The 11,126-nt window shown below is 43.4% G+C and overlaps 1 protein-coding gene across 1 annotated transcript in view; it reads right to left on the bottom strand.

The window, feature by feature from the left end:
• The window catches only part of POLR3B (RNA polymerase III subunit B), a 140,289-nt gene extending 129,468 nt beyond the window's left edge, over positions 1–10,821 (bottom strand). Inside the window, exons 1-4 of the mRNA XM_004700331.2 lie at positions 10,676–10,821; positions 1,770–1,802; positions 684–740; positions 523–587 (exon numbers count right to left, since the gene is read on the bottom strand). Of these exons, the coding sequence (XP_004700388.1) occupies positions 523–587; positions 684–740; positions 1,770–1,802; positions 10,676–10,747 (227 nt within the window). The 5' untranslated portion in view covers positions 10,748–10,821. The remainder of the gene's footprint in view (positions 1–522; positions 588–683; positions 741–1,769; positions 1,803–10,675) is intronic.
• Positions 10,822–11,126: the final 305 nt, after the last annotated feature.

An 11,126-nucleotide genomic window follows, 5' to 3' on the forward strand; every position in this document is an offset into this window, starting at 1 on the left:
TTCTCTCACAGAGCAGCCAGTGAGCTCAGACAACAGCCCTCTTGTTGAGCAGCCAAGTGCTGAACCACTGTGCGACCAGGGATCTTTTATGTTTAATATATAGATGACACATTAATTCCAACACTGTATAATTATATCAGGGGCCTTTAAAAAGTTCATGAGAAAATGCCATAATTTCATTCCATTTTCGACAAACTTTGTGAAGCCCCTCCATCCTATTAAATAGATTTTAAAAAGGGATTACTTTAGAAAGGTGTAGGTAGTTAACTCTATTGTTAAGACGTTCAGGGGTCCTCAAACTTTTTAAACTGTCCCTCAGACCCGTTGGAGGGCCGGACTATAGTTTAAAAAAAGACCTATGAACAAATTCCTATGCACACTGCACTTATTTTATTTTGAAGTAAAAAACAAAACGGGGCAAAAAACACCTGACGGCCTGGATAAATGTCCTCGGTGGGCCACATGTGGCCAGCGGGCCGTAGTTTGAGGACCCCTGTATTAGACTAAGAGGTGATTGCTTACTTTAAATACCACATTGGGTCAGCATCACTTGTAACCTTTTCGTTTGCTTTCATGATCTTCTTTATCTGCAGCGGGAAAGGAAACAGAACAAAGCACATTAGGAAAGATATAATATGGGCCTTCATTTCTTACCTCGTCTCTGGTTAAGATTTGATGCTTACCTCTACATTAATGAAATAGTTAAATGAATCTATATGCTGTTTCACAAGGCCTTTCACCTAAACAGATACAAAGAAAAACAATAGTCAACAATGAACGAGTAGATCATATAACATGATGACCACCAATGTTTTTGAAAACCAAATTGGAAAACAGTTTTGGAATTACTCAAAAAAAAAGAGTAAAAAACCTATCAATTTTATTTAGTAAAGCTTCTCCCTACTGTATTTAAAAAGTCAAAAACAATCCCTTGTGGTTTTGGCAAAAACAATGCTCCTAAGTCAGGTGACCTCCACTGGGTACTTTGTGTGCACACTAAATTCTCAAAATTCATTGTCATTGAGTTGATGCCAACTCATAGTGACTACATGACAAGGAGCCCTGGTGGAGTAGTGGTTACGCACTGGCCTACTAATCAGCAACGTCAGCAGTTCACAGCAACCAGGTACTCTGGAGGAGAATTTCTGCTCTTTTAAAGTTACTGTCTTGGAAACTGGCAAGGCCATTTCTACTCTGCCCTATAATGAACATCAGAATCAACTCAATGGCAGAGTTTGTGTGTTTTTTTAATAGCCATCAAATGTGCAATCCCCTGCTAGTGTTCAAGGAAGGGTTTCCTCCCATTACTGTTTAGCAGAGCTCTTTAGTCTAAATTGAAGTCCTGCACCAACCTTATAGTCAACAGTTCTCTGATGAGTCACCATCCATTCCAGCAAAACAGACTTACAGACTACACCCCACTGCTCAGAGCTTCTACACCCTTTTCAGATGGGAGTCCTGTCTTAGAATCAGAACACCCTCTCTGTCGTGGTATTCATTACTCTTCTGCCAGTGGCCTCTTGGCTTTTTATGCACAGATGACATCATACTCCAGTGTGCACTGTGTCCTCACTCAACTTAAGGGATGCTGCTCCTCCTGCCCCCATCACCAGCTCTTTATCCGCAGGGATTTTGCCTGTGTGTCCTCATATTTCCAAAGTACATTGTTCTAAAAAATGTTAGCTGGTGATACAATTTTTTTACAAAGGCTTACTTTTGTACTTTTATAAACTTAAAAAAATCCAAATATTAAATGTAAAAATGATTACCTTCAAAAACGCTGGAAGCAGCCTCCATTTTTCCTGTGAATCAAAAGAAGAAGATCAGAACTTGGTAGCAGCAGCCACAATATTTCCAGAGGATATTAGGTGCTTTTTCACAGCCAGAAAAACAAAGTGGGACAAAAGGATACATTTTAAATTAAAGCCACTTTTATAGTTGGAAACAATAGAAAATTTTCTAAAGCGAGTGTGTGTGTGTGTGTGTGTGTGTGTGTACCCCAAAGGTCTAACGAAGAGTGTAATTCAATCTTTGAGATCCCAAATTACTTCAGTCGAATATCATCTTCTCTGGAGGGGAGGGATGGAGATTCCAAGCACATGGCGCACTCTGCTATTCTGCCGACAATTCCCGAGTTAAGTCAGGTTTATCAGGCTGAGGAGAGGGCAGAAGCCTCAGCACCTGCTGGGAGCTCCTATCTCAATGAGTGTCACTAGGCATCACTACAGGGCTGCTCAGAAATGACCTGATGTCTTGACCCCCATAATCCCCCTGGCTTCTATCTCTGCCCATTCACTGCCTTAATGCCATCCAGAAAACAGCCTCAACTCAGTTTCTCTGTTCCTGGAAGCCCACTCCTCCTTAACCCACTGTAACCAGGGACCTGCCTCACTGCCAGAAAAGCTGCTCCAGCAAAGATGGGCAAGTTTCACTGTGAATTCTGCCACTCAGAGAAAAGCCAAGTCATCCTAAAGAGCCAGCGTAACCCTGACACCAGAGCCAGGTGAAGACACTGCAAGGAAAGGAAGCTGTTCCTCATGAATCCAGACACCAAAATTCACAACAAAACTCAGCCCATAAAACTCAACAGCATACGGGAAAAATAACACAGCAAGACAAGTGACTCGCTGATTGTACACAACGTACACAATGATGGCGCAACATTAGAAAATCAATCAATGTGTAAATAAAAGAATTGCATGCTGCTCTCTATCAACAATGAAAAGGCATTTGATACAGTTCAACATACATTCCTGATCAAAAAACTCTCAGCAAAATGGAAATGAAGAGAAGTCTCCCAACTTAATAAGGGCTTTATTCAAAACCCAACCACCGACATAGTTCTCCACCAGAGATAGAAAGCTTGGGAACCAGACAAGCAAGCCCTTGATCACAACCCTTACTCACCAGACTATGGGAAATTCTACCTTGAGCTTTAAATCCAGAAAGGGAAATAAGGGGCATGCACATGGGTTAAGAAAGAAGTAAAACTATACCCGTTTGCAGATGAAATGAGATTATGCATAAAAAATCCCAAAGATTCCACAAGTCAACTATCAGAACTCACAGAAGAATTCGGCACAATAGGCGGATGTAAGATCAACATATAAAAACCACCCTCTACACCAGCGGTTTTCAATCTTCCTAATGCCGTGACCCTTTAATGCCGTTCCTCATGTTGTGGTGACCCCCCAACCATAAAATGATTTTCTTTGCTACTACATAAGTATAATTTTGCTACTGTTATGAATTAGGCTACCCTTGTGAAAGGGTTGTTTGACCCCCCCAAAAGGGGTCGCAACCCACAGGTTGAGAACTGCTGCTGTATACCATAAATTCACAAACTTATTTGGCTTATCACCCCCTTTTCAGAAAAAAGAAATTACTGAGCTTCCCCCTTGGAATTAAAAGCTTTTATTCTATAGCCCATAGTTCAGGATAAAGTGTAAGTATCTAGTTTTGCAGCCCCACGCCTACCCCACCCCAGAATGCTCCAGGGTACTCCCGGAGCAGTATCGCCCACTTTGGGGAAACACTGCTCCACACACCAGCAGAGAAAACGTCAAAAAGGAAACCAGAAATACAGTATCAATTAATAGTAACTCAAATGATAAAACACTTAAGAATACGCTGAACTAAGAATGTTAAACAGCTATACAACAAAGAAATAAACTGCAAGACACAGCTGCAAGAAACCAAAAGAGAGCTACATAGAGGAAAACCTATCATGCTCATGGGTAGGGAAATGTAACACTGGGAAAATGCTAACACTATCTGAAATGATCTATAGATATAATGCAATCCGGATCTAAACTCCAACAGTATTCTATAGCAGGGCAGAAAAGCTAATCACCAACTTCAGAGGGAAAGGAAAGGGGGCTCAAATAAGCACAGCATTACTGAAGAAAAATAACAAAGTAAGAGGCCTCCCACCAACCGACCTTAGAACCTACTATGGAGCCACGGTAGACAAAACAGCCTGGTACTGATACAGCAGCAGACATGCAGATCAAGGGAACAGACCCGAGAACACAGAAGGAAACTGCCCCCCTATGGGGAGCTTGTCATTCTGTGGGGGCTTGCATGTTGCTGTGGTGTTGGAAACTACACCACCAGAACTTCAGATACAGGGCAGTCCACGAAGAAGCATCAGCTGAGCTTCTAGACTAAGTACACACTCGGGAGAACAAAGACGCTATGGATTTCTGAGGGATTAGTCAGAAGATGGAACGTACAGAGTATGAATCTAGGAAAATTAGAAGTCATCAACAATGACACAGAAAGCATAAAGATCAATATCCTGGGCATTAATGAGCTGAAATAAACTGGTATTGGGCATTTTGATTTGAACAATCATACATATACAAATAGCTGTATGCTGGAAATGAAAAATTCAAGAGAAATGGCATATTTTTAAAAAAAATATCAAGATCTTGAAGAACAATGCAGTCTGTGATAGGATAATATCCATACACCTACAAAAAAATCCAGTTAGTATAACTATTATTCAAATTTACACACCAAACACTAAAGCTACTGATGAAGAGCCTAAAGAATTTTATCAATGTCTTTACGCTGAACTTGATCAAAGATGCAATCAAGACACACTGAAAACCTTTGATGACTTGCTTACGGAAGTTGGAAACAAAGAGGAAGGAAAAGCAGTTGGAAAACACAGTCTTGGTGGAGAAACAAAGCTAGAAGCTGTATGATAGAATTTTGCAACCAGAGATTTATTCATTGCAAATATGTTTTTTTCAAAAACATTAACAGTGACTCTACATGCAGGCCTGATCAGATGGAATATACAGTAAGATCAACCATATCTGTGGGAAGAGATGAAAGAGAAACTGAGTATTATCACCAAAATGATATCAGGGCCCAACTGTGGAACAGACCACCAATTGTTCATTAGTTCAGGCTGAAACTGCAGAATATTAAAATAAATCCGTGAGACCTTGAATATATCACACCTGAATTTAGAGAACATATTAAGAACAGATTTGACCCATTAAATGCTAATATCCGAACACTTGACAAGTTGTAAGATGATTATAAAGAAAGCAAAAGGTCATTAAGAAGAAAGAAAAGACCAAAGTAGATGTCAAAAGGGTCTGCAATCTGCTCTTGCCCTCCCTGACAGCCCTCCCACCCCCACCCATAATTCTCACTGTCTGGCTCCTATTCAGTCAGTGAGTCTATAGGGCAGGGTAGAACTTCCCCTCTGGGTTTCTGAGACCATAAATCTTTACAAGAGTAGAAAGCCTTGTCTTTCACCTGTGAAATTTGCTCCTGAACACAGAGTAGCTAAAGTAAATGGAAGAAATGAAGTCAAAGAGCTGAACAGAAAATTCCAAAGAACAGCATGACAAAAAAAAAACAAACCACCATATATGGAAGAACACGTTTAATATACCTCAAGCAGAAAGAGCTGAAGAAAAACTCAAGTCTCAAGTTACAGTATTGATGGATCCTATGGTCAAAATACTGAATGATAGATACCAAGCCAAACTCACTGCCACTGAATTCATTCTGACTCATGCAGACTCTATAGGAAAGGGTAGACCTGCCCCTGTGGGTTTCTGAGACTGCAATTCTTTATAGGAATAGAAAGGCCCATCTTTCTAACTCAGAGCACCTGATAGTTTCAAACTGCATACCTTGAAAATCACAATCCAACTCGTAACCATTAGACCACCAGGGCACTCCTACTGAATGATACAGGAAGCACCAAAATAAAGTGAAAGGAATATCCAGAGTCACTGCTTCAAAATAAATTTGTGGGCACTCAACCATTTCAAGAGGTAGCATAGGATCAAGAATCAGTCATTCTGAAGGAAGAAGCCAAGGCTGTACTGGAGGCATTAGTGAAAAACAAACCTACAATTATCGACAGAATACCAAATGAAATATTTCAACAGCTGATGAGTTGGAAACTGGCCAATCAACTGAAAAAGATTCATATCTGTGCCCATTCAACAGAAAAGACAACCTAATATAATGCGGGAATTATAAATCAATATCTCTAATATCATATGAAAGGAAAATTTTACTGAAGATAATTCAAAAACAGATGCAGCAGTACATAGACAAGGTAGTACCAGTAATTCAAGCTGGATTCAGAAGAAGTAATAAAACAAGGGATATATTTCATTGTTGACTTCAGCTGGATCTTAGCTAAAAGCAGAGAATACTAGAAAGATGTTTACTTGTGTTTTATTAACTCTGCAAAGTTATTTGACTGTGTGGATCATAACAAGCTATGGATAGCATTTCAAAGAATGGAAATTCCAGAACACTTCACTGTGATCACAGAATCATACATAGACCAAGAGGCAGCCATTCCAACAGAACAATGGAATAGAGGTTTACAATTAGGAAAGGTGTGCATCAGAGTTGTATTTTTTCACCATGCCTGCTCAATCCACATGCTGAACAAAAAATCCAAGAAGCTGAACTACATGAAGAGGATTGGAAGAAAGGCTTGTTAACAACTTGCAATATGCAGATGCTACAATCTTGTTGCTGAAAGTGAGGAAGTCTTGAAGCACTGTTGATGAAAATTAAAAAAAACGACTGTCATCGGTATGGGCTACAACTTGAGGAAAAGAAAAGCCAGGACCCCACACCTGGACCCATCAACAACATCATGATTGATGGGGAGAAGACTGAAGTTGTCAAGGGCTTCCTTTGGCCAGAACCTACAATCGACATTCACAGAAGCAGCAGCCAAGGAATCCAACCACTAAAGGGCATTGAGTAGATCTACTGCCCAAGACCTATTTACACTGCAGAAGACCACAGTGTCACTGTGAGGACCAAGGTGAGCCTGACCCAAGCCATGGTGTTTTCAGTCATCTCATATGCATGTGAAAGCTGGACAGCAAATAAGGAAAACCAAAAAAATGATGCATTAAATTATGGTGCTGGCAAGGAATATAGAAAATACCAGGGAAGGCCCTAAGAACAAACAAATATCTCTTGGAGGAAGTGTACCCAGAATGCTCTCTAGATGCACAAATGGTGAAATTTTGTTTTTGGACATGTAGTCAAGTGAGACCAATCCCTGAAAAGGGGCGCCATGCTTGCAAAGTAAAGGGAGACCCTTAAGGAGATGGACTGACACAGTGGCTGCAGCAAGAAGCTCAAACAATTGTGAAGACAAGGAAGGACCAGGCAGTGCTTCTTTCTGTTGTGCACAGGGCTGCTACGAGTGGGAAATAACTGAGAGGCACCTAACCACCACCACCACTTGGACAGTTGGGAGCGCCGAGATCCATTATGTGGGGAAGAGATCATTTAACAAACGTTGCTAATAAAACTGGATGTGCAATTGTAGAAAAATGAAACAGGACTTGTACTTCACACCAAACACAAGGACTCATAAAACCTATAACTGTAAAGCTCATGTAATAAAAATAAGGACAATGCTAGGGCCCCGAAATGCCACAAAGACAATACCAAACATAACTAAAATGTACAAATAGAAGATTAACTACATAAATAGGACTGCCAAAAAAGTAAACACACAGGCTCACCAAATGACTTGCACAAGAGTAAAAAGAGACCTGGAAAATTTTTCTGGCAAGGACATATATAACAAGGAATTAATCTCTGAAATTTATAAAAAACTTAAACACCTTAACAACCAAAAGACAACAACCCAATCAAAAACGAGCAGAGGCCACAAACTGACACTTCAGCAAAGACATTTAGCTGGCCAACAAATACATGAAGAAATGCCCACAATCATTAGCCACTAGAGAAATACCGATTAAGGCAATGATGAGATATCTGCTCACCCAGATAGTAATGCCACCACCTGTCTGCCAGTTTGTCCTACTGTGGTGGCTTGTGTGGTGCTGGGGACGCATACTGAAAGTGCGATAGAAAAGAACCAAGCGATCTGTCTTGGAAGAAGTATTGCCAGAGCACACCTTACTCTTACTGCCATCGAGCCAATGATGACTCATAGCGACCCCTATGGGTTTCCAAGACGGTACTGTTCACGGGAGTAGAAAGCCCAGAAGCTGCTGGTGGTTTCAAACTGCCAACCCTGAGGAACACAGCACAGCAAATAACCCCTATACCACCAGAGTGCTCCTTAGAGGCAAGGATCTCAAGATTTCATCTTGCATACTTTGAACATGCTATCGGGAAAGATCAGTCGCTGGAGAAGGACAATATGTTTGGTAAAGTAGAGGGGCAGCAAAAAGAGGCAGGCCCGCAAGGAGATGAGCTGATACTATGGCTACAATAATGGACGCAATCAAGTGAACAACCATGAGGATGGCACAGGACTAGGCAGTGTTTTGTTCTGTTGTGCAGGTCGCCATGGGTCAAAGCTGAGTTGATGGCTTTGAACTTGAACTGAATAAATACATCACATAATGAACTATAGCTAGAAAGGCCATACTAATTGACTATGACTCAAGAAGACTAAAACATAACATTGGTAAACACTATTAATTACACAATCTGACACTAACAATAACCACTCATTGGGCACTTCTGTTACACAAGATCTCAGTAAAGTGCTAAAGAGCAAAGATGGCACTTTGAGGACCAAGGTGAGCCAATCATGTCATGTATACGTGAAAGTTGGGCAATGATTAATGAAGACCATAGCACTGTTGATATATTTGAATTTTGCTGTTGATAAAGAATATTGAAAGTAGAGTGGAAAGCCAGAAGGCAGGGAGTGTCTTGAAGGAAATAGTTGAATGCTCTTTAAAAGCAAGGATGGCAAGACTTCATCTCAGGTTCTCTGGACCAGGTTGTTAGGTTCTGTGGAGCCAGTTATGACTCACAGCCACCCCAAGTACAACAGCACAAAACACTGCAGTCCTGTCCCATCCTCGAGTTGTTGCCAAACCACAGGCAAGCTTATAGAGTGAACAATATCCTAAGGAAGAAGGTGTACCAGTCAACCACAGGAGACCAAAAGGGCAGTGTTTCCCAAAAAACAAAAGCCAGAAAGTGGCAGGAAACAAGGATGAATGGAAATGAGGAATCCAGAGAGGAAGTGGGAAGAGTGCTGTTCCATTTGGGGGGAGGCCTTATAAACTGTTCAATGGGAAAATATTGTGCTCTATAAACTTCCACCCAAATCACAATAAAATACTTAATACAAAAGCATGCCAATGGAAAATAAAAGAAAAATAGAATGAGAGAGAGGGAGGAGCCGGCACAGTGGCCACAAGCAACAAAGCTATCTAACATCATCTAGGAGAATCACTTTCTTCTCCTCCTCACTGCCATCTCCTTGAAGGTCTTCCTATTTTTCATTGGCCCTCCATTTTATAGCAAGCGTGTCTTAAGTGCTTAGTAATTACCAGCTCTTAATACAAACTCAAGAGTTAAGACCCAGTTAAGTGGCTGATGGTCAAGCAAAAAAAGAACTCACTGCTATAGGGTCGATACTGACTCATAACAACCTTATAGGACAGGTTCGGACGGCCCCTGTGTTTGCAAGACTGGAACTGTAGAAAACCCATCGCTCTCCCTCAGAGCTGCTGGTGGTTTGGAACTGCTGACCTTGTGGATCGCAGCTCAACTGGTAACCACTAGGTCACAAGGGCTCCTCAGCAAAGTGCAATTGCCTGATGATTAGCTGAGTGGCCCAGGCATGAATTTGATTGATTATAATTTGACTTTATAGAGGTTTTCATGAGTATAATCCAACAGAGACTTATCGCATCACTCGACTGCTTAAACCCTTAAGATTGCACCTCATTGTGCCTAGGATTGAAAAAAGAAGAGTGGAATGGTGGATTATTCCTGGGGCCGCTAACCACGGGGTCAGCAGTTCAAAACCACCAGTCACGCCTGGCAGAAAGATGCGGCTTTCTACTCCGGTAAAGAGTTGCAATCTAGAAAACCCACAGGAGCAGGTCTCCTGTTCTACTGGGTGGCTTTGCGTGGGAACGGGAAGTTCAAGCTCCTGCTATCTAGCGAAGACCTGCAGAATGAGGTTCCTTACCTATCTCCCCCCTCCTCACTTTTATTCAGTTCAAGTTCAACAGATGACCTGGTCTACAAAACGTCAGATCTGCCTTCTACCTGAAATCTTTCTCCTTGCTTCAATTTCACATCGCATACCAACCAGATATAATGGGCATTTCCCCATTTAAAAAGATGACAGAATGTGCGAGAGGAACAATAGAAACTTCACTCGGTGTCTTAGTGCAGGGGAGTGACCCTGGACTTGGGAAAACAGACAACACACACCGGCGTGTTCATTCATTTTCAAGGCGCTTAGAGCATCTCGGCCGCGTGGCCCAAAGGTGAGGTCCCTGGCCAGGGCGTCAGAGAATGGGGTTTTGCCCCCCTGCGAGCTACGGAAAGAAACGACGTGGTCTCCGTCCCCTGGGGCTCTGGGTCCTAGTCTGAGGCCGAGGGTGTGATGCGTCCCCCGGCGGGGGCAGCCCAATCCCGGCAGACTCAGGCGTATCCGGGCAGGGGCCGATCTGAGGGCCACCACGGGCTCCCCTGCCCCGGTGGTAGCACGGGGGTCCGCACAGAAAGACAAGCCACGTGGACCACACGCATGCGCAGAAGCCGCCCCAGCTGGGCCTCGCCCCCACCTTCCCGCCTCCCGCGGCGACCGCTCTAGGGGCTACGCCTCCTCAGTGCGCGTCCCGGCCCCTTCCGCTCCCCGCCGGGCGGCCCTGACCTCCACCGTCTGGATCGGGGCCGCCAGCTGCTCCGGCGTCAGCTTCCCAAACTCCTCCGCTAGCACGTCCATCCTGCTCACTCGGCTCACGACGAAGGAAGCGGCAGCCTGAACCCGCGAGACCGCCTTCGCTGCTCCAGGCAAGCGGCAGCGCCGGGGGAGAGCGCTGCGCAGGGGCCAAAACCGTCCCGCCGCGCAGGCTCCTCGGGACCGCGACGGAAAGGTTCCGCCTGCTCCGGGCCCGAATCTGCGGGGAACCCGGATGTGAGGGAGGCGGCGCCGGAGGACTGCGCCCCCTGCTGCCGCTCCTGGGTGATGCCGCCCCCAGCCGGAGGGTTCCTGTCCAAGGATGATTGCTGACACCGACGACGCCTATAGGTTGTCATTTTAAAAACGAGTCCAGGAGACGAGTAAAGTTTAAACGGAAAATGTGTGTAACTTGAACCAACTA

Source organism: Echinops telfairi, unplaced genomic scaffold, assembly GCF_000313985.2.
Source record: "Echinops telfairi isolate 266 unplaced genomic scaffold, ASM31398v2 ScPeMD7_2;HRSCAF=8, whole genome shotgun sequence".
NCBI classification, from domain to species: domain Eukaryota; kingdom Metazoa; phylum Chordata; class Mammalia; order Afrosoricida; family Tenrecidae; genus Echinops; species Echinops telfairi.